The 24,691-nt window shown below is 36.9% G+C and overlaps 1 protein-coding gene across 4 annotated transcripts; it reads right to left on the reverse strand.

The window, feature by feature from the left end:
• Positions 1–248: 248 nt before the first annotated feature.
• Positions 249–24,147, reverse strand: LOC116259728 (pre-mRNA-processing protein 40A). Of its 4 annotated transcripts, XM_031637641.2 has the most exons (30): positions 22,842–22,985; positions 22,589–22,710; positions 20,295–20,363; positions 20,127–20,195; positions 19,697–20,032; positions 18,711–18,902; positions 18,539–18,615; positions 17,961–18,030; positions 14,153–14,205; positions 14,020–14,077; positions 13,431–13,825; positions 13,281–13,338; positions 11,744–11,845; positions 11,589–11,657; positions 11,439–11,516; positions 10,238–10,324; positions 10,088–10,122; positions 8,953–9,058; positions 6,616–6,696; positions 6,429–6,521; positions 6,280–6,333; positions 6,062–6,178; positions 5,858–5,956; positions 3,120–3,167; positions 2,961–3,053; positions 1,648–1,755; positions 1,468–1,532; positions 1,280–1,382; positions 710–1,045; positions 249–636 (listed from the first exon to the last, which is right to left on the reverse strand). In XM_031637641.2, the coding sequence occupies exons 3-30, from the start codon at positions 20,325–20,327 to the stop codon at positions 502–504; spliced, it is 3,150 nt and encodes a 1,049-aa protein (XP_031493501.1). In that variant the 5' UTR covers positions 20,328–20,363; positions 22,589–22,710; positions 22,842–22,985; the 3' UTR covers positions 249–501. The 4 variants fall into 4 exon arrangements, with proteins under 4 accessions (XP_031493501.1, XP_031493500.1, XP_031493502.1 ...); XM_031637640.2 differs by lacking the exons at positions 22,589–22,710; positions 22,842–22,985 and adding an exon at positions 23,993–24,147; XM_031637642.2 differs by lacking the exon at positions 22,589–22,710 and having other exon boundaries at positions 20,295–20,358.
• Positions 24,148–24,691: the final 544 nt, after the last annotated feature.

The following is a 24,691-nucleotide window of genomic DNA, read 5'->3' on the forward strand; positions in this document are numbered from 1 at the left end:
GAAAAATAATAAAGCGACGTGCACAATAGCACCTGTCGGATCAGTTTTTTTCCCATCTAGCCATATATATATATATATATATATATATATATATATATATAGAGAGAGAGAGAGAGAGAAGGGCACAAACAACTCACGGAGGACTCTTGAAGCTGCCCGCTTCCAACAAAAAATCATCAAACAGAGCCTAGATCAGACTATATAAATTAAGCAAGAGTTACATTCAAGACCGATGCGCTTCTGGAATCTGAGATGCGACACCCTTAATGAACTCAAATTAATTACAAGAAAAATTGTACATGATGTAGAACATCCCGTTAGCTGATTGAGCAATGGTCGACTGTTGACAAGAGTATTAGTGCAACATGTTACGAAGTTGACCGAAGACTGCATCAAACGCTTGAAATTGATAATAATTAGTAAAAAGGAAAATGTGACAACATGAGTATTGAACATGTAGAGTACCGCATATTAACAAAAAAGTAGCTGCTGAAAAAAGAGTCAATTAATTTCACCATCCTCTCCTACTTCCCCATCTTCAAGCTCCTCGTACACACCATTTCTACGTGATCCATCCCGATCTCGTTTGTGCCTTTTGTGCCTGCTTTCGCTATCCGAGTCCGTTTCATACGTGTGCTGCAAAACACAACGCCCATCAAGATTAGAGAAACATGATGGCTATGAAATGATACCAACGAAATGTACACACCTTTCTTGATGATTTCTTGCGATCACCCGAATGCCTCCTGGATTTTCTGGATTCTTCATTCTCCTCCTTATCAGAAGTTGCATCATCACCTCCACTTTGGTGCCGTTTTCGGTGCCTTCTGTCCTTTTCCTTCTTCCTGTCCTCTCTATGACCATGGCTGTTACCTATATCAGCACTTTCACCTTCCGTCTCATCTCTTCGAGATCGTTCTTTTGCCTTCTCTTTCTCACGGTCCCTCTCCTTTTCTTTTCTATCTTCCCTTTCCTTTTTCTCCTCTTTTTCTTTCCGTTCCTTCTCCTTCCTCTTCTCTTTTTCTTCCTTCTCTTTCTTTTTTGCCTGCATTACGATTTAAGAAATGCAACGAAATGTAAAGATATTTTATCACAGGGACCATCTCGGATGTAGCCATATGAGCTACAAAAATTACAACTGAAGTGCAATCGACCCATTGGAAAATAATTGGTTAGTCAACCAATCTGAACCAGTGGCATGACATGAACATCTTAAGGCCATCTTGGCTTTTTCTTGCCAGTCAAAGACAAAAACTAGTTGAATATTGTACGGTAATACCTTTTCTTCCTCTCGCTTCCGCTCCTTCTCTTTAGCCTTTTCCAACAAGTGAGCTACGTATTCCTCAAAAATCTCCCTTCTGAAACTATCATCACTAATGGACCTGTGTACAAGAAAATCACAAGATGGAGTCACCACAATGAGAGATATGACCAATTCTAAACTTTCAAAAATACAATCACGAGTACCTAAACTGTTGGCTATCTTCCAAAAGTGATTTGCAGTCGTCCCATTTAGACAATGCTGTTATTTCCTTTTAAGAGAAAACACCCAAATTATAGATTAAATCACATCATAGCAGCAGCCGGGGTGCCCAAAGAGCAACCCAGATGGAAAACCATTATTTGATCACGAAATTTAAGCATTACCTTTACAGAATGCAAGAGATCAGTAAAGTCATCTGCCAGCTTTTGCCGCTTCCTAGCTTCCTTCTCCTCTTTCTCCTTCAGTCTTTCCAACAACTCCTCAAATACAATCTGCAAATATGGCATATTATTTTATCCAAGTCCATGACATGACCAATAGATACACATAGAGCAATTCCATAAATAGTGGAAGATACAAAATCGAACGAATTTAAATCTGCAAAAAATTTGCACAATCCTCAGCAAAAATTAATCAGGCAAACCAAATGCACAACTGACTTCAGTTAGAGAAGAGCCTTATAGCTCCTTCAAATCACAACCATGCCTCATCTTAAATAAGCAAATCAACAATTGTGAAATTTGCTGACAGCTACTGTTTGTGGAACATAGAAGGAGCTCGGAGAGAAACAAAAAAAGAGCACACTTGCAAGCTATGCAGGCAAAAAAGGCGTAGAGTGTCATCAAAACGTTCTTAACATGTATATTGACAAAAAGGTCAAAAGGAAAATATTTTAATCAAAAACATCCAGCCGGTACTGTTCTTATACAACAACATAATAAAGCAATTCCATGTAACAAGAAAGCCTCCAAATAAGAAGAGATGCTAACGGAAGAAGTTCTAACTTGTAAGTAGACTCTTGAGACAGTCAACTAAATGGAACCAGACAATCAGATGCACTCATGGTTATATAAATTTTGATAGAAAAGCAAAAATGATGACGATTATGACGAGTAGAAAATAATATGACAATGACCAAAGTCAGCAAGCAAGACTCGTCACACCAGTGTCATTGTCCATGATACTAACAAGGATTTAAACAGTGAACAGTAACCAAGTCAACATTGTCCAAGTTTTACAGATGCAAGTAGGTATTTGAATCAGAGAATTCAAATTAAACAAATATATCCTCTTTTAAATACTGAATTGTTGTGAGAACTGCAAGTAGTTGCTGCAACCATGAACCCAAAGGTATAGTGCAAGCAATCCAGTAGTACCAATAGCAAAGACAATCATCAAAGTGAAACTTCAGGATTGCAAAGATTAATGCAGTGTCAATTGTTCGTCAAGTGGTTCTGAGTCTGACTTCTCAAGCCAGCATAGCTGATGCAATTTACTAGAATAAGGTTTTCAGCCCCAAATTTGTCGCTTTTCTTGTCAGTCCAGTAGCTTCCAGTGGTGAATTATTTTCTTGTTCATTTCTCATATGCATGCAGGAACTTATTATAAAAACTGAATAAGACAAAAGCCCTTGCACCTTACACGAAAATCCACATAAAGATCATGAGCCAATCCCATTACTGTAAGCCATATTCACCTTCAAATTTGTCTCTGATACTCGTGAAAGGTTTCCGTCTTGCAAAATAGCATCCTTGAAATCTTCAAAAGACCAATTTGATGTCATAGTAACCTGTTGATAGACCCAGTTAGGAAGCAGCCCCATCAAAACTATTTTCTACTCAAACCAACAACTCACCTTTGCCATCTTCAATGCATCCTTGATCCGTGCCTTGTCATCATGATACTGAATGAAAAGAATTAAGAAAAAAAATTGATGAAGCTCAAAAAGAACGCACCAGTTTTTCTTTGGTAAGAAGAACAGATCACTATAACTCCCAAAATAATGAAGAAGTCAAACTCTGACAAACCATTACAAATCCAAAAGCCAAGTAGTAATAGTGGAACTATGCAGTACCAGATACCAGATAGATCTTCCAAAGAACAAGGAGCTTTTGAATAAAACAATTAATTTGGGACCCTGAGATATATTCTTTTTCCTATTCAAAGATCAGCACCTTGCCCCTGTGTTTTAATGTGAAGGATCTTTTGCAAATGATAAGATGTCAAAGGGACTTACCAAAGAAATTCTCCTACATCGATATATGAATGCTAGTTGATCAAGAATACTCAAGAAAAGTTTTGAATTATTGATTTGTCACAAGAGATGACTTCATAATACTTCGTTATCTAATGGATTTTTCCATTCTAGTACCCTATCCAAAGGTCATCCGTGTTTATAAAATATGTTCCTATCAAATGCCAAAATGCCACTGGAACAAATGACAAAAACATTGCAGAGAAAAGGTTGATTTTTCCCACATGTAATAATTTGATTCATGCACCAGGATAAAGATTTTCCACTCCTTAGCAGAAAGATGTGGCTGACTGGATTAAGTTGAACAAAATTGACTGCATGATAAAGTTATGAAACACTTTTTTACATGTTTTGGACCTTTGCCCCATGGAGCAATATACCACTGCCAAAACATTGAAAAATCTTAGACCAAAAGATTATGTATCGAACTGCCTAAACAATAGCTTCCAAAGGATTTGCACTATGCAAACAAGCAAAAAAAAACATGTTTTAATGTAATTTTGAATTTTATTTACTGCTTACTGGTGTTTTCCAATCCATTCTACTGTTCAATCATTTTCCATATTCAATCCTTTTAGTCGAATGCTATGGACACCCCTCTATCTCTTGAAATCAGCACCATTTCTACCATTTGGTAGCCCACTTTTGCTTGCATAGTTGAAACAGAATTCAATCAAGTCCCTGGAAGGCAATACTTACTTCAGGTACATGATGAACATATGCATTCAGCTTGTTACCAAGTAGGCTTGATGCAACAAAACCAACCAAGACTGCTTCCTGGGTAGCTATGGATGTTATATAATAACAGAATAAAAATATTTCTATAGAATCTAAAAGCTACATTTAAACAAAGGTTCTTCAACATGCTCCACTACTACTTGTTCTGGAGAAACAAGCTTCCCTTCAAAACTCTTCATCACGCTAATCACTAAAAAATAGGGAACTTCAAAACAGCCACAGACAAGCCACATCAATAGTATGAAATGCAATAGAGTTTGATTCATAGTCACAAATAACATTTTGTAGTTTTAAACGGCGAGGATTTTCTCGGGTATAATACAGCTAGCTTGAAAAAAAAAGGAAAAAATATGGTAAATTTTTAAAAATTTTAAAAACTAAAAATGAGGAAAAAATAAAATAAGTGAGAAACTAATAACACAAACATCAGAAACTAATAACACAAACATCACAAGATAAATAGATTTGCAACAAACACAAAATAGAAAATGAAAAAAAAAACTGTTTGGCATTAAAAAAACAATAAAAATGAAAAAAATGAAAAAAAAGGAAAAAAAAGGGAAAAAATGAATTAAAAACGCGCTTTTCATTTTTAGTTTTTTTTTTTTTAAACACGTTTTTTTAAGTTTTAAACAGCCATTTAATTTATCACGTTTTTTTTCAAAAAAAATGTGTTTTTTGTGACTAATTGAAGTTTTGAACTAATGCAGTTGAATGTAACTCATAAAAATGCTTGGTGGTCACTCAAAGAATGATATTTTTAACAAAAAAAGACAAGCTGATGATACACATAAACACATAATTCAATTCTAAATAAAGCTCTGACCACAAGACAAGGATATCAGACTAAAGAGTTCCAAATTGAAGGATGAACGAGAAAAACTACCCAGGAAACCCAGATAAGTGAGGACAGTGTTCCACCCAGACATTAGACTACAGGGCACAAATATGTATCCATCAACCAAATATTGAAAAAGCTAATGTCCAAAAAACGATGAAGTATGTGAATCAGGAACTACCAGCCAGACAGTAACCCCTTGTGCCAAATATCCATAGAAATATATATATATATATATATATATATATATATATATATGAGAGAGAGCCCCTAAGTAAAGAGCAGTGCATATGACAATTGTGTTAGGTCAGTGCAGGCGCTACTCACATTATTCAAAAGTTTCTAAGCAGGCTGGGCACCTGCCCACCCAGGGCCTCAACATAGCTCAGCCACTAAGTGAAGAATATGCGACAACATAGTTTCTGTTGCTTAAACTCCTCCGCAGTAAGGAAAAAAGTTGAACAGTCAAGAAGAATTTCCACTCGAACGACCCAACATAACTTTTTTTTACGTTTCATTGCTACCAAGGACAGTAAGCTGTTCTATCCCAATTTATTGTTTGATCTAGGTCACTGTACATTAAATGCATAGAACTGAACCCATAACATGATTTAAGTTGTTAAAAAAAATAAAAATAAAAGGCTGGACTTGCCACAAATTAATAGAAAAAGGAGGGTGGACTGTCACTCTTTGTGAGGACAAGTAGGAACTCTGTAGTGCATGGTAGAGAAGAGAAATTCACAAGACTGGCAGTTTAAGTCACCTGTTTTTCAAGATCCTCGGCCACATCTTCAAACAAGTCTTTTGGCGTAGACCCAGAGGTATTTGAAGCAACTGCCAGGTATGCAGGTAAATCTTTAACCTGGAAAGCAAAAACTGATTAGAAATCATAGCAAAGCCATCAAGAAAGCTAGAAAGAAACATCAAAAGTAACACATCCTATAGAACCAAAACACGACCTACTTACCTGCATGCAATAATCCCTCCAATGAGTTCTAACATTTAAAATTCCAGCAGTAACATGTTCTTCCATTAATTTACGGAATTCATCACGATTTTTACGCTCTGCTCTTCTGGTTTGTTCCTGTGACAATCAAAAAGGAATTGTCAAGAAGCTCTAATGAAAAAAGGCCTTGAAGAGCATAAAAACATAAATGCATAGGTCAAAAGAAAAAGATTTACAACCTTTTGCAATTTCCGTTGCTCTTCTTCTTCCTTTTCCAAATCTCTTATATACTCCTGCAGCAAGATTTAAAAAAATATGGATAATATATTAACCAACAAAGCTGAAAGCAATAAAACAAGGCAAGGAAACTAGTCTAAGAAAATATTACCTGGAAAATTTCCAGGCGATCAATTTTTTCAAGTCGTGAACATCGTTCATCATCTTCAAGACGATCTTGAACTTTTCGCCACTGGCTATTGGCCTTTAGAGGGTCACACATATTATTATTCAGCAATATTATATCTGAAAATTAACAATCAATTTTCTGACAATAACATGGAGAAGATTTTCAATACCTTTATAAAGTCACAAGATTCTAAAAATGCTCTGTATTCCATTATATTCTTCCTATGCTCCTCAGCTGCTTTAGCACGTTCCTGCTTCCAAATATATATATATAAAGTACTTACGGTGAAAATATAACAAATAAATAATTACAAGTGAATATTAACTATCCTGGCCTAGAAAATAACTTTTTTTTAACCCATGATTTGGCGACAGTATCTAAGAACTCAGCTGAGTCAACTCAGTTGACTCAGTCCACGACCTCGTCAAGAAAATGGGAAACCCGCAATTGCCAAGAAACGCCAAGTATGGAATGACCAGGTCAAGTGAACTCCACTTGGGCCCAGTCAGAGATTGGTTCAACCGAGCCCTTTATGAATATAATGTAAGTGCATATAGAACGTGTATACTGTTATATTATACATATATATATATATATATATATATATATATATACATACACACACATAGAGAGAGAGGGGGGGAGACCAACACACACATAGACAGAATCAAAACTTCACAGTAGTATACACAAAAAATGCAAGTATATAATACATACATACATACATACATATATGTACATATGCATATATGTATACTAATAATGTAATTTTAGCAGGTAGGTTACTAAAAGTCTAAAATTAGCATTATATATATACACACACACATACACACATTACGCATATATAAGCCAGACTGGGGAGGGAAAAAAAAGGACGAAGCAATCAACCCCAGGCCTCCTCGCCAAGTTGCCCCAGCATGTTTCAACTCAGGCCCCTGGTTACTGGGTTATAAACCTTGTTTAACATGAAAAATGCTAAATGAATTGATAAGAAGAAATATGCTAACTGACGCAAACCGCTCATGGTAGTTCTACGAACACAACCTCATTTACTTTTTATACCAAGAATCAACTTACGCTCATTGAGCAACTTCATCATCTGATGTCAGGCTTACAACTCCATGTCTTGGGATAAAACAGGGGCATCTGATAAGAACATTGTATTTTCGATGATTGAAAAGCACCACACATGGCATGATTATGCCTAGTGTTTGATTGTTGGATCCACAACATCCATAATCCTGCCATGTTCCTTGAAACAAGAATATGGTGTTCTTGGTCCATGGTTTTTAGAAACACGTGCAAACAGCAAATATGAAATGACAGGACATGATAAGGCTAGACCATTGTTACAAATTTAGTTTTCAGGTTTACATGGTGAGGTTTTTCTCAGATATAAGATGGCAAAGTTCAAAATCTCAAGCAAATCTCAACATGTTTTTAAAAAAATAAAAAACTAAAATTAAAATGTAAAAAATGTGAAAATAAAGAACTGGTAATTACAAATTGTAAAAAACATGAAAAAAACGAAAAAAAAATAAAAAGAATAAAACGCACACAATATGTGTTTTTCCGGAATGCTTTTTCCAAAAAAAAATGTGTTTTTCCCTTTTTTTTGGCTTTGTTTTTAACGTTCTTTCTGGATTTTTTTTGAATAAAATGTGTTTTCTATAACAAAGTGCCAGACAATATTAATACGTAAAGGCATTTTGGGTCCCTTCAGGTCTCACGATTTATCACCAAATGAATAGAACATCGCCGAATCATGTGTCAGTTCAGTGCTCCCTGTCAAGAAACCTCTATAGACAAAGTGTAGCACGGCCTTAAGTGAGGTACCAAGAGACATTCACAGGAAAGGCATGAGTGCCAATGACACATTTGCGGTCAATGAATAATTGAGTACTCCAACATGTCTTTAAATTGCCGAAGCAAGACTAACCAGAGAATATTTCCTGAAGATTCTAACTAAGAAACCATAAACAGGATATCCATAAGAATAGTAACCCTTGACTCTTTCTGATACTCTTCATAACCAATCCAACAGAAAAGATATAACCTCTTCAAAGAAATCAGTTTGTTCCGCAGAAAAACATTGAAACAAGTAATTTGTGTTGGCCTCCAACCATCAGTAGCTAACATGAAGGAAATGTCAACAACTAACAAAGTTACTCTACCTCAGCCTAAGTTGGGTTCCTCCGTAGGTGGTACCACAAAGCAGACCTTGCAATGAAACATATCCTTAATTGCCACATTTTGAAGAACCATAAACAATTTGAACACAAACAGACCGCTAAAGACCCATTCAAGGATCCGCTACAGTTTGCCAACGTAAATACCTGAGACTTAGATAGAATGTAAATAAGGTCTGTTCACAAAGCAAATCAGCTACATCCACCAGCCAGGTGCAAGACCAGTATAACACACAGCAAGTCAAATTAACTACCAAAAAACGAACATTCAAGTAACAGAAAGGATGAGATCATATAAGCAAAGTTAAGCTATTGACCTTCTTTGCAAGTTCAACAAGATGACTCTCGTAAAGATCTTCACGCTCTCTTGCACGTTCAACAGCATGAAACCGTTCATCATCCTCAAACATGGTGACTGCTTTGCTGATGCACAGACATGACAAATCAGCCTAAATACAAACAAAGTTCCAATGCTGGCAATGCAGCCTGTACTAAAATTAGCATAGAACCCAGGAATCATCCAACAAACACTATAAACACAAAAATGGAAGGGCATAGAGAAAGAAAGCAACTGTGAAATACTGTGACGAGTATCATTCTCAGGTTCTTCAGGAGAAGGTTTTTCTCAAAACCCAGCACAAAAATTACTTTTAATAGAAAAATATCAGATTTAAAAAAAATAAATATATAAACTATGAAACGGAATTACAAGCTTTCTGCTAATTTACTTAAAAACAGACCACAAAAATCGCTATTAAAACTCTAACTGGAACTAAAAAATTAAAAACAATTTAAAATCCATGAAAATATCATGACAAACTAAGACATTTTTCTGATATTTTGTTTTGACGACATTTTGATACATTGCAATGTTTCATTTTTTTTCATTTTTCCTTAATTTTTCGTTGTTACCCAATATCTTGAACAAAAAAAAAAATTGTGGCAATCTCATCTAAACAGGTAAGGAAGGGAACTCTAGAGAAATGAAGGAAACGTCATCCTTTTCGTAACATCACCATTAAAAAGTAAGTACATCCACAGGTTCAAGGTGTCAAAATAAATGACAATCATGCACTCCAAACTTTAGCACATTAGTTAAGATGTTTCAAAGAAGTTATGTCAGTGCAAACTGGCTAGTGATGAAGGGAAAGGGATAAAATGAAACAGGAATCAGCTTCAAAGTTCAAACTTATATTTTTCCGAAGGAACTTTTAGAAACTCAGAATTGCGCAACCAAAGATATTAGATTATGGTAGAGATCCGACAAGTCCTGCTGAAGCCAGTGGAAAGGCATAGACAATTAGAGACGCAGTACAATTGACAACTGGGAAGAGCATATTACTACAACCAAGATTCTACTAAAATACACAACCCACAACCAACTGAAGAAAAAAAAAAAGCAAAAGAAGATATACAGACAGACAGTGTATGAGATCAAACAAGGGGGACAACCTCCACCGAGTGGATGAAGTGAGTTCCTTGCATTCCTGCAAAAGAGAAAATGACGGAATAAAATGTAAACACAAACTACAAAGATGAAACCCAGACAATATGGGTGTGAAAATATGGAATATTTATATTCTTTGAAGTAGACAGACTTACTTCTAACATCTTTGTAAAATCTTCTTTAGCTTTTTTCTGCTTAATGCGTTTTTCCTCAGCTTCTTGCTTTTTCCTTTGTCCCAGGTACTATCACATCAACAGGACAAGATACAGAAAATCAGAAAGCAATGTCAAAAAACCACAACAGGATAACATGGTTGTGCAGATGATTTATCATAATAACTTCTAAAATCAAATGAGGTGATTCGCTTTTTAGAATTATTCAGAATATTAAGTCAGACCAAGAAGCAGTGGGTGGCCAAACAAATAAATAAATACAGGTTTCAAGGATTCGACAAAAGATGCTTTGGACATATGGAGTCTCAGAAAAGAAATTGAAGACGTGGATGTTATGGATAAACAATTTAAGCATAATCAGCACATGACAAACTGATAAACGATTAGGAACTGAAACAAAACTAGCAGTTCTCAAATAAAATTTAGTGTTATCTTATAAGCACTTTAGCCAGCTTTAGCTGGTCATGACCAAAGAATCATCAGTTTCACCTGGTAGAATCCCAGTTTCAAATGAACTGTAAAATCAACCCTTATCAAGTAATGAATGTATCTCAACAATAACATCTTAAAGAATGGACTCCATGGGCCTGTTAGCAGCTTCACAAAAGGCAACCTGACCTCATAAAAGCTACAAAATCCCATACAAGGCCAAGTTGGGCTAATGCAATTAGCTGGTTAATCCAAGTCCATTAACATTGAATATTGACAAAGTATTTTTAAGCTTCATAAGATCTCAGCTGAAATTCGTCATCTCCACTGGGATCTTTCTGATCAGTCAATTTGGAGGAAAGAGGAGGAGGGCAGAAAACAAAGAGAGGCCAGCAGAAGTGGACACAGGCCACACTTCAGTGAGAAGTGGCCATGGGAGGAAGAAGTAAGGTGATGTCTGTGCACCAAAGGATTCTCTGCAGATGATTCACAAATTTACATTTGCATTTTCCTACACATGATAAATATTAACAAAGAAACAGAAGGTGAGAGAGGGGGATGAAATCAGCCCTTTTGTCAGACCCCGCTAGAAATCCCAGCCAAAAACTGTTCCATTATTTATAGGGACTATATAGCAGACATAAACAATGAGCTCTATCATCAACTCAGGTAAAGAACTTAACAGCAAGTTTGCAACTTTGCGACAAATATTAACTAGAGTATCTTCATGCAAAAAACAGGTAAAACAACTTACTTCATTGAAAGCCTGCTTCCTCTCTCCAAGTGTTCTAAGAGCACCATACCGCTTGTCATTTATTATCACCCGCATGGCCTGAAATTTATTATTTTAGTTGCAGGTAATCAACCTGAACAAAAAAGACAACCAAACTAATACCCTACTTACCTGCTCCCAGGTCCAATCAGATTCAACATGTGCAGATTCCAAGAGCTCCTTAAATGCATTCTTTGCTTCCTAAAGAGGAAAGAAGCAATTAAACGACTGCTGATGTTAACTGGTTATATTTTCAAGTAAGAATAACCAAAAAATTAAGCAAGTACCTGCTTTGTAGCATAAACCAAAGGTTCTTCATCAACAGCCTTCTCCTCGGACACTGGTGTCACATTGATCTTCCCAGTAACAGGCATTCCTCGTTTTGCCTCCTGTACAAGCAAACTATAAATCATAACTTGAACACAAAAAGACTTGATATAGAATAGCCAAAAAAGCTAATCCTCATAAATGTGCCTTCAAGTATGAGTTCAGCCTACACTTCAAGAAGGGAATGGATAATTTACGGATCATAATAAAGATTTGGTTGACTAGATATTTGAAATTTCATGGAAAAATTTTGAGGCTCTAACACTGAATGCATAAAGGGTAAGTTTTTTTCCAAAGAATGCAATTGTAACCAAGGAACAACAAACGTGTAAATAAGAAGTGCGGCTCATCAGAATTCTGAAAAATATCGATCTGTAAATAAAAAAGCACCATAACAGTTCATTCCAATCTAAAACATGAAGAACAGCATTGGGATGAAGAGAACAATCAAAAACATCTTCTCAACATGTATTTTCCAGTTGAATCAGCCTATAAGACACTATCTCCTGCACTGAAGAAAAACCATTCGCATCACAACTTTAGAGCCAGCTGAAAATGCCAGAAAACACCAAAAAAACTGCAAAAACTTGTTAAAATGCATATTTTCATACCTCAGGACATTAATGCAATAAAGTACATTTCTTTTGGATCTAAGTCACATGGGTATTTCAGTAAGGTCTACGTACTCGTGTCGTCGTACCCATACCCAAAGAAGGGGCCTAGACACATTTGGATAGTTTTAAGATCGAAACTGATCCAAACTGGTCAATTTTACTTTATTTAAGTTTTTTCAACTCAATTTTCATTCTTTTTTAGAGTTATTGTTCATCAACATGTAATGTTTCTATTTATATCATTTGTTTATTTAAATGCTGCTTCCATTTGTCTTTCTTGTGTTACTTTGTATATATGCATATATATATATATATATATCCTGCCGTAACCCATACCCATATTTTTTAAAGTTGCCATGACCGTACCATAACCTTACTGTACCCATACCCATACCCAATATTACCCATGTAACTTAGTTTTGGATGTTTGAGGAAAGAAAAGGTTCTTTAGACTTTTAGGCACAAATTTCTAGTTTAGGACTTTAGGTTTCATTCATTAGACAAAATTTATGAGTTCTTTCTATATTTTTGAAAAAGAAATGCTAACAGCCTATCTTTTCATAGTTTCGCTCACTTTGTCTTCCAAGTTTCAACCATTGAACCTTCAACCTTCTTAGAGAAACCACAACTGGGGGCACGGAGACCCAAGAAATCCCTTGTCAGTTGTCACAAATTTTTGAGATATTCAACAATGATATTGGTGCCCATATATTCATATTAATTAGCTACAACAAAATGTCACGTACGTCAAAATCAGTAGCCATTAGAAATTTAGAACTACCCACTCATAGAAAGCCTAAAAGGTAATATTCTCTTTCAGCAGAACACATCATCACTTACAAGAAGAAAAAAAAGAAAAAATTAAAAAGAAAAAGAAATCCACCTCCAAATCCTGGGATGATGTTATATCACCAGCTTGAGCAGCATCAGCAGTGATTTTCCTGAAGTCATATATGTAATCATGAGGAAAAACTACTGAAAGAAACTGAACAGAATCAGAACAGAAAAAAGAAAAAATTAAAAACGCACATACACTGGTATAGTGGAAGACATCTCTGTGGAAACTGCAGCACCAGAGGCAGCAGAAGCAGCATGGGTGGCAACAAAAGTTGAGGAATTGAAACTTGGTAATCCTGGAGAAGATGAAACACCTACAGGAGTAGAAACAACAGCAGGAGAGACTGAAGGCATAGATGGTGGATTAGACAGGATTACTGCTGAAGTGCTAATAGTTGGCATAACTAGAACAGGACTTGATGCAACTCCAGATGTTGCAATGATGGGGGATGGTACAGCAGGACTAGCAACAACATTAGCTGGCATATCTGAGGTAGATACGGTAGGAGTGATTTGAGCTGCTGAAGCCACATTTGACGTATCCACATTCACTACCTGGGCAACTGCCTTATCAGCCTGCTCCCGTGCAAGCTGTCAGGAAAAAAAATAGCACAATCAGACGAATAGCAGATCTATGACAGCTCATCCAGAAAGGGAAAGTAATATGACACTCATTGTGAATGTGCACACAAGCATAAGCATGTGCAGGAATAGGCCCCTGATGTGTGCACACCCACACCCATACCAAAACACATAAACTAGGTGCGCAGAAACTGTCAAATAACCTTAAGTTCTTCTGGTATTGTCCATTTAGACTGTTTGGTGACCTTGTTATAGTAGTACCTGGAAAAAATGACACAAAATGTTTATAGACAGCCAAAATAAGCAAGAGTAGAAAGCAAACCAGTCATCACTCACTTTCTCCCCTCAGCAGTAGTAAATTCTTTCCAGACAGTTGATGCATCAGCCCTCTGCAACACAAAACAAGATCAGTGAATTTGACAAACATAAAATAACAAAAAGCAGAGAAACCAGATTCAAGAACCTTTATATTGTGGCAGTTAAGGGAAGAACATAATAAACAATCTTAAATTGCATAAATGAGCTTAAAAATATTAAATGAATATACAGATCAAATAAAGAAGGATATACACCTTACTGAATTGGGTAAAATCAATAGATAGATCAGGAGAAACACAAGACACAGACAGCAGAGAAACGAGAAGAGGAAATATAATGAAATGACTTAATAGTTTCCACAACTTCAAAATGATGGTGTTTGCATTATCACATAGTGGTTTGAGTGCTTGTTCTAGTTTATAATTATCGCAGAGTTAGCCAATTACAAACATCCAAGCTACTATACCCAAGTGTCATCTGGTTTCTGCAATTAGACACAACAAATTGGCATACAGTGTCTTCAAAGGCCGCTACCTTGTCAGTGTCAAGGATAAAGAACAATACCTGCATCGCAGTTTAATTCTCCCAATCATTGTAAACTTTTTTTTTCTTGGAAAACTTTCAGGAATTCTTCAAATAAGGAAAAATAATAGAGAAGATTGTGAAGTTGCAAGCTTTCTACTATTTTTATTGTCAAACTCTGAAGGAAATCCAAAATAGTTATTAAGATATTAAAATAAACCAAGTATAAAATATATTCAAAAAATGCAACAAAAAATGTAATTTTCAATTTGGCAATATTTTCAAAATATCGTGATCTTTCACTCTTTTATTTTTCCTTATTTTCCTCTTCTTAACATTTCTATTTTAAATGGCCACGTTTGTGACAAATTGATAATATTCCTACTTAGCTCAGCAACTGAACACAACAGAAACACAGAAACTGGCAACAGTTATAAAAAAGAACATGCTAAGCCCTAGACACTTACCTTATCAACCAGGCTGGACCACCTTGAAGCGTAGGTTTAATATTTTATTCCTCCTAACTTTTTACTACTAGAGTTTACCCTTTTCGCCATTCTTTTTTTTCCTGCCTTTTTCCCTTTTTCTTAATTTCTTTTTCTTCCCCTTCACCCTCATCTTCCTCTCTTCTTTCTAGTTTCTCGTCATCCTCTTTCCTTTCACATACTGTTTCTGGTTTGCCTAGGCACAGTCAAGGCCTTTTTGGGGGACCCCCACCCAGTCCCATCTAGCGTTTTGATTGCTAGACTGATAACAGCTTCCGTGTCATGGAGTTATAAATTAAAATAAAATTGAAACAAACTAATGAGACAAGAAAGCATTGAAACTTGTCAGTTACTCATCTTCCGAACTACAGAGGGCATTATTACCAGAAATGCAGTCTAAGGATAACTCAAACCATTTCAAACATAGTAATGACTACAAAGTACAAACAAAGAGATTAAGATTGAGCAAATTACTTATCCCCAGACATCCTAACACAAGCTTTAATACTTAAATCTACTAGAAGTAAGTGCCTAAAAATAACATTTTAAAATACAATTGGTGCATAAACAATAATAAACGCTTGAAGGAGTTACAGCTGCTATCATCACACCAGTTCACAGCTAAGCATAACGCCAAAAGTTCATATCCAGTGTGATCAGAATAATGCTTTCAGGGGAAAGAGAGACTCTCACATTAAAGTTATATTTTTGGGCATTTTAGTCATCTATTTATCTCCTATTTCCTGTGCACATGGATTAAAATTTGTAGCTTTGTGCAGTTAGACGGAAGAATCACAACGGTTACAAGCCACTCTCAATACTTTACAGTTTACATGCTAACAGCATCTGAAACTACAAAACAACCGTCTAAAATTTTGATGGATGGTAATTGCTAGCCATCTACATTAACTGACAAACACCATTCTGCTACCCAATGTCCAGTCACTGAATTTCATACTATCAAGATTTTCTTTTCTTAAGCAAATGCAGTAATTTTCTCTACCATCAGCTTAACCTAAGTTATCATTTATTCCTAAAACTTTGACACGCTCTTTATGATCAGTCAGAGACAGATAAGATTTCACATGGCATCTCACACAACAATTTCTCATCTAAGCAGCAAGAAATTTTTTCCCTGCAAGGCTGCAACTTGAAAACTCTGCCAAATGCTAAACAAACAGAAACAAGATGTTGATGGAGTAAAAGGAACAAACAGAAGTATCTATTCAGGCATTCATTTGTGAATTATACATGGCACTCAATTCTTGTAAGATATGTGCAGTAGTGTTTCTCATAATACCACACATGCATGGCATACACAATTTAAATGCATTACCCTACTATAACATTTTTAGCCTAGAGCCAGTATTTGTACCATAATAGCATTGAATTATGATTGTGCTTTATCAGCTCCATGCAAATTTCTAATCTGCCTTGTTCTCATTTGCATGTGCTTGCAAATATTTGGAGGAAAAGAAAAAGAAGGAAAAAAATGTAAATAAAAGATCAAAGCAAAAATAGAAATAAAAAGGGCATGTGCCACCATCATGACAATCTCATAATAAGGTTATGAACTGTGATTGGCTATAAATAAAATGCCAGGCTTTATGCAAGTTAAGAAACAAATGAAAAGAATATTCAGTACAAAGATAGTTGAAGTTTACAGATAAGCCTATCCAAATTTTGAAGTGAAGAAGATACAAAGTATCCGGTGTCAAAAGTTGGATACTATTTGTTAGGACCATGAAGCCTAGAGCATGGAAGGTAAATATCAAACAAAAGCATTAATAATTAAAGGCAATATTTGAAACAAACATGAATAACTATTCAAAATATGTGGTTTGACTAATATTTTGGTGCATCAAATACTATAATCACAGACCTTTCTTCACTCAGCAAAATGCAGGAGGCTAGAAACCATTCAGCTGAACTTTCAACAATCATAATAGCACCATCAATTAATCGAGAAGCAGGTGGCTACCAACATGAAAACAAACTCATATCAATTCATACCTCTCAATAGAGTAGCAATTGTGCACCTGGATACCTTTTTGAAGCCATGAAAATCAAGCATGTGACAGTAAACAGAAGTAAATATGAAAGAAAGATTTTAAGATATTAAACAAACAGCCAAAATGCATGTTCAAATTATGCTATTGCAACAGAAATGACAGAAAGAATAAAAGAGAAAATGCAAAATTTGAGAGCGAAGTATAAGAAAACAAATGGCATGGGCAAATCATCGAAGAGAATGCAGAACCTTTTCTACTTCAATAGTGTGCACAAAGTGTCACACCCACTCAAAGTTAAAAATGTGCATGCATTAGTAATATCATTTAAATTGCACGAACACAAGTTGGTAATTATTTGTCAATAATTAAACATTCACAGACAAACAAGATATTTTAGAAAAAAGAAACAAGTTTTATTGGGCTCTAAACATAAAAATTGCACAGAGCCACCAATTTGTATACTGCCCCTTCAAGTTAAAAGAAAAAGTGAATAGCAATGATTGCCTGCCTTGAGAAAAGAGAAGCCCTTCCTTCACAAGTAAGCATATAGAGCAGTTGTATACTTGTATTTTCCTCCTGACTTGCCAAAAGATATCTACAAACCAGTAGCAGAACATGCAAGGAAACAGAGAGCCCAAATAAAACAATTTTGCGATTTTAAGCATAGAAGTCAATTATAAAGAACCCCAAAAAGTATCTAAATTCCATAAACATAAAAATTAAAATAAAATTCATCCAATGCCAATACAACAAATAGAAGCCAACAGAAATAGATGGGTGATGGGACAAATGTTTCTTATTACTCACCTCAATGGGGGTCATCAACTCTAAAGGTTTCTCCCAACTAGACTGCTTAGTCTTTTTATTGTAATAATACCTGTACATCAAGAAACAAAAGCATGACATATGAAGGAAGAACAAGATGACAAAAATAATCAAAAAACTCATGGGATGGAAATGAATCAGGCATAGATCTGGCCATGCTTGTACCCACAACGTATAACCGTCTGAGTGGGGACAAAGGACTCGGATCTGATATTGCATTCAAGGATTTGGATCTAATAGTAGATTTGGTTGAGGAAAGAAAGAGCTATTTAAATTTACATATTGTGGGGTATATCACATTTTTTAGGCTTAAACATGTATCTCCATAGTCCATACACACATAATGTGAGTCTCGAGCATGTACATAGACGACTGAAAATGTGTATGTCTGCATGCACAGCTGTCTGCATGTGTGTGTCCTACTTTTCAATGAAATACATCACCACATATAAATCCCAATAATTAATTTTATCAAGTAGCGTGAACAAACATGTGTGTCTGCATACAATGGCATGGACCCAAAATTTAACGAGTATAATCAGCATAGCACAGCAACATACCTCTTCCCATCGGCAGAAGTGTGTTCCTGCCAATCTGAGGAAGACTGGAGACTAGAACTAGGCTGACTGGTTGACAACTGAAAATCCACAGAAAGAAAATAAGAGAAACAAAAACATGAACAGAAGGAAAAGCTGCTCCCAGTAAGAACTAAAAGAGAAAATGCAATATTACCATAGCAGTGGAAGATGATACAGCCTGCTGGGCAGTTTGCAGTGGTGGTCCAACAACTTGTCCACTTGTTACTCCAGATGGCAACCAGGGTTGTCCTGAAATAGATGGCGTAGGAACTTGGGGCACAGGTTGATATTGTGATGGTAGATTAATATTGTTCTGAGGCTGGCTTGCAGAAGATGGTGTTGCAAACTACCAACAAGAATTTCCAAAACATTTGCCAGTCAAGAAATTGAGGATCAAACATCAATGCAGAACAAAGGCGATATATATAAAAGGTTGCAACTTGCAAGACCAGTTTACTGGTACATCCAGAAAAATGTTTTCAAGTTCTTCTGACACACATATGGATTATGAACTGATGAGCCACAAATTGATCAATTCAAATTCGCTCATCTTGGGACTTAACTCAATTATGAGAATTATGAACAAACTAGGACAAGTCCATTGAGTCTCACTGGCTCCACGAAACAAGCAGCATCACACTAATTCAATAATTATAGATTTCTATTTTATTAATTTCAGGTAGACTAGTCCAAATTTGCTCGTTTTGGGGCTTAACCAAGATAAAAAAAACAAAAAAAAATTGCGTTCACTCAGTTATGAACAAACTCAGACAAGTCAACTAAATTTCCTGACCAGCACCACTGAACAAGCACCATCATAGTAATTGAATTATTATATATGTTATTTTAAAAACCATATGTTTATCATTTAACTTTTAGTAGAGTAGAGGAAAAAAGAAATGACTTCCCCAAGTCACTTTAATCGATATCCAACTGCCCAATATTTAATCTGATTTCAATGGCCATGGCTGGAACACTCAAGGTTGTGAAAATAAAATGGTTAATTAGCCATTATCTTTAGCTTTTTTTCATAATCAGAATCACTTTTGGCTTAAAAAATTTATGCTTTCAAATTCAGACTTTTTCTTGTTCTTCTCATCAAAAAGAAAGAAAGAAAAGAAAATTGCAGTCTTGTCTTACTGTATATGACGACGATAATGGTGCTCCAGGACCTCCAAAACCAGCATGATGGGCGCCCAAAGGCTGATGAGTTTGCTGAGGCTGGGATAATGCAGTTGCAACAGGCATGGGAGCATAAGGCCCTGGAACTCCTTGTGAAGAAGGAGCAACTTGACCTGGGGGGCCTGGTGTAGGGAGGAATTGTTGCATTGGTTGTCCATACGGGTTCTGTTGTGCTTGTACAGGAGAAGGCATCATATTGTTAGGTGGTGGAATACCTTGGCCGACAGGCCTGAACTGCTGGGGTGCTGACGGCATAAACTGTTGACTTTGTGGTGGTGGAATAACAGGCCTAAACTGTACAACAACATTCATTTCAAAGAACAATCATCAGGGAAAATTTCAACTTCTAAGTGTATAAGATATAAACAGTTATAGTCAGAAGTATTACTTGCAAGGACATTGGTGAAGCAAAGTTCTGAGGTGGACCAGTCGATCCCACCATCGGGGGCCTAGGTGGCTTTTCACAATCACAAACAAAGACACATGATAAGCATCACAAACTGCTCAAAACAATAATCCCAAAGTACCAAAGACAGCATGCAATAATAGAATATACCTGTGAGCCAGATAGTTGGGGGTTATTCGCCATTCCTTCAAGAGTAGAGACTAAGAAAATGCAACTGCACTGGTTATCAGAATCAAGAATTCAGTGATCTGCATGTGCATATGTATATGTATAGATAAGCAGACTCAAAATATATACAAAAGGGAGTGCCATCATTTTTGTCATGAGACAAGAAAAAAAAATGTTCCTTGAATAGATAAGAAGATGCATCAACTAGTAACCCTTATTTGTTCACAGATTTGCACACTTCACCCTTCGAGCTAATGAAGAACCTTGTTAAACAAGCTTGATTTATAGGCCAAGGATCCTAGTCAACTAACTAGTACAGCTCACCTAAACTTTTAATTTTGACTACTGAATCAAATTGACACCATGCACACTTTGAATGACTATAGTAAATGTTTAACTTAAAACATTTTCATGTGTGGCTCAGTAAGTCACACTGGTGTACAGGTATGGAGATAGGACTTGGACACAGAAATTTGTAAAAGAATGTGGGTACAGCAGGCAGTACACCTACATATATATATATATATATATATATAAAATTGAAGAAAAAGAATCCATAGGTTAATAAATAATGCATAAGAACAACATAGTTTAAACTTTAAAATTCAACAGTTTATGTTCATACATGCAATCCCATTGATTGAAGTTTAAAACAATGTTTATAATAAAATGATCATCATAATAAAAGATAATAATCATTGTTTGGTTGAACTATGTCTGACCTAAATCCAATCTGAAAAATACCCAATTGTGGCATACCCATGTCTAAAAGCTGCCGTAGGACCATAGCAACACAGCTACACTAGCCATTACCATACCCACCTTACATAGATGGCCATCTTGACCTTCTTCAAGATTAAATGCCACGACTGAATTCATCAAACTTCATAAGCAGCTCTTCAGACGTCTTTACAAGTTTAGTGATCCCCTCTTTCTAGTTAACTTATACTATGAACACTTTAAAACAAGAAAACTGAGCAACAAAGACAATCTTACAACTACGTATACATATTTATGGGCATCAATTGTCTTTATCTGCTGACATGAAATACAAAAAAAAAAAAAAACACGGGGAGAAAGGTGTCCTTATAACACTTTGAAACTAGCACGATTGAAGCTTACAAAAAATGGCACTTAAGATACATAATTTTCCGATTCCTAAATTAAGAAGGTGCAGTCATTTTGCTCTGCATTTCCTAAACTTGCATAGTTCTTGTGAATTTTTGTTGGAGACAAAAATTCACGGGCTATACACAAAAACATTCTGTAATTTCAATGCTTTAGTACCCCTTGGAACTAGATCCCTATAAACCTGTGTAAGTTAAATTGTTAATCACAAATGCAGCCATGACAAACAATTAGTTGATAAATCATAAATGTGACGACTGGGCATGTGATTTGAAAACAAATGATTACAATGGGCCTGTCCTAAGAGAATATGAAAAGGACCAACCACAGGGTCACCCAGACAATGAAAATAAAACAGCTGTACAAAAGACACCTAACAGAAATTAAAAAAATAATAGATACAACCGAACAAAAAAATTATGAAACATTTGGGCTCCAAAGCAGAGTGGACGACCAACTAAAGAAATCGTCAAACCTAGAAAGAACCCAAGTTTCTAGTCGTCCCTAATGCCAACAAAAAAGTATGCCCCACTTGGTAGCAAATTTGCTTAAGACCATGATCGCCTTAGTTTCTGTGAATGAACTGCTACCTGCTAGCCACTGAAAAGCCTACACATATGAAAAGCTTATCCGCACTGGCCTTGAAATGCAAAAAACATGTCCATGTCAGACGAGTCTCAGATGCTTGTAATTAAACACTACCGTGTTGTCACATCAACAACAATATCCAGACATATTGAAGTTCAAAGCTCGAGACAATGTATAACACATTAACCAATAAAAGTAGCTCAAGGCATTCTTTTCCCTCAAAAGCAACCAGCAAAAGCTCATTCATTCTGGTTGAAATTATTTCAGGGACTACCTAGAACTATATGCCAGCTATAAAGACGTCCAAGTCACACATGAATACCAGCGGCGTGCTGTGGCTCACTCTAGCTTGGGTCGAACGTTATGCGTCTCCTCAAGCTCCGGCTAAGTTCATGTCAACATTTAACAACAGAACTCGTCCAGACCTTGACTTTGGCTCTTAAAGGCCAATTAAGATTGATCTTGTGCCAAACCATGACAAAACCAAGAAGGTCACTCTTCGAGAAAGTGGCAAGGCCCCAAATAACCGAAGAGAAAAAGAAAAAGATGCAGTAACCAACCGTGAGGCAGATGTAGAGACAAAATCCCAGGGAATAAGGGCGAGAACTAATGTAGGATCGCCCCGAAACCCTCGCCCAAGGATCGCCACATGTGAAGAATGACAAGGGAAATGCCAAGATCACTTCCAAAGACAAGCACAGAAGAGTGTATGCAAAAAATATAACGTCAAAATCGCACCCTAGTTGTGCGAAAAGCACGAAAAACAAATGGGAGCGATCATTAGAAGATAAAGAGGAGAAGGCAATACCGGACCTTTCCAATAACTGCCTACAGTCCGGCAGCTGCCGACCAGAAATTGGCCGTTGTCCGGCCGAAGGCTGCACCAGAAATCTTCCCTCCCCGGAGAAACCCTAGGACGGAGGTAACAGATAGAGAGAGCGAGGGAGCATTCGTGCCAAAACCTCTCGCACCCTCGCGCCGCGTATTAAAATATGGACGAAACAATTCGGGCCGGTCCGAGACGTAATCAAACCGATACGAAGTTACGAACTTGATCATTCGGGCAGAAGACCGGATCCGTTCGGGTTTAAGAACCCCATACGGCCATACCCAGTCTAGAACCGGTTTCCCCGGAGCATGAGCTGCCAGGCCAAGTTGAGATCTAAAATGAGTTGCTTATTTGATGCATATCCGAACCCGACTCAGTCACAACATGGGCTAACCTGCGTTGCTTGTTTTGAAACTTATGTGGATCCTTATATGAGTTTGAAATCTGGATCATAGATCGCCACAGGTACGGAATCATTTGTGCACTCTCTTTCCGCTTATCTTTACATTAATATGCTCTCGCTGGCAATTTTTTCCCTCTTACCCCTTCGCTAAACTCTTCTAAAAATGAAGTTTCCATCTTTAGTGAAGCATGTTAGGGACCTACTTTTTTCTCATAAAGTGGTGATAACTTATCCATTAATAGCCTTCTCAGTGTAGACAAAAGGAAAAACTTTGTTCGCTTCGGATCGTAGATCCAGTATCGATTTCTGATCCTTATATCTTATATCCGAGAGGTTTTGAAAACAGACCCGTGAAAACAAATGTATTTTGAGCTTTTGAGAAAAGGGAATCTCTTTACAGCGGATTTCCCTCATTCGTCTCTCTCGTCCGAGCAATGGAGATCGACCGGCCATGAAATGGATGTTTATTAAGGTTCTCTTTCTGTAAATGAAAAAAGCAAATGAAATAGGAATTTGTGTGAAAAAAAAAAGAAAATCAAAGGGACGGATCATGGCTTTCCACTCTTTGGTAATCAAGAGGAAGAAAAGTAGGGGATCGACGGATCTTACCGATTCACCGAATGTGAGGAAAGGAGCCAGGTGATTGAGACAAAGATCGAACCAAGAGACTCCAGAGAGAGGAACCCTAACAACTGTACAAGAAAAAAAATCAAAGGAACGTCGCCCACTCACCGTCCGTCGCCGTCCACGGGTCTTCCGTCGCCGATCTCCGTCCGCCGCCGCTTCCCAAAAAACCAGTGACCCAAGCACCCGCCGTTCGGTCGAACGAAGAAACAGAGGCGGAGAGGGAGAACCGGAGAAGACGAGCGTCGGGCGTCGCCGCGTCGGCTACCGCATTAGGTTTTCATTTTTTTCGGTTTGGGTTTGGTTTCAACCCGGAACCAGATTCAAACGTACCACCACGTACCGGTACGGGTACGCGGGTCGACCCGGCGTACCACGGTGACATCCGGGTAAGTCGGTCAAAAAACGGCGGGGGTCTGCCGGAAACACAACGAGGGTGGAGGGAGCGGTCGGTGAGGAGGGTGCAGCTTGCCGATGAAGATGCCCAAGGGAGTTCCACCGAAGATCATTCAGACCTCCCTCCCCTCCAATCTCAAAACCAGGGATTTCGCCGCTTTGAAGAATTCGAAATCTGTGGTTATAAAAATGCGATGTTTGTTAAAACCATGGATTTATCGATAGATCACGTCGGAAACCTCTTCACCTTGCTGGATTGCCACTTACAAAAATTTTTAAAATTACATGCATATGAGAAGATGAAGAACACTGGAAAACAATAAAATAGCTGCTAGGTGCGAGGACATTGGAGTTTTTTTATCCATAACGATTGGGTGAACGCAACAGGCATCATAGATCAATGGACATTTC

Source organism: Nymphaea colorata, chromosome 8, assembly GCF_008831285.2.
Source record: "Nymphaea colorata isolate Beijing-Zhang1983 chromosome 8, ASM883128v2, whole genome shotgun sequence".
Taxonomy (NCBI): Eukaryota; Viridiplantae; Streptophyta; class Magnoliopsida; order Nymphaeales; family Nymphaeaceae; genus Nymphaea; species Nymphaea colorata.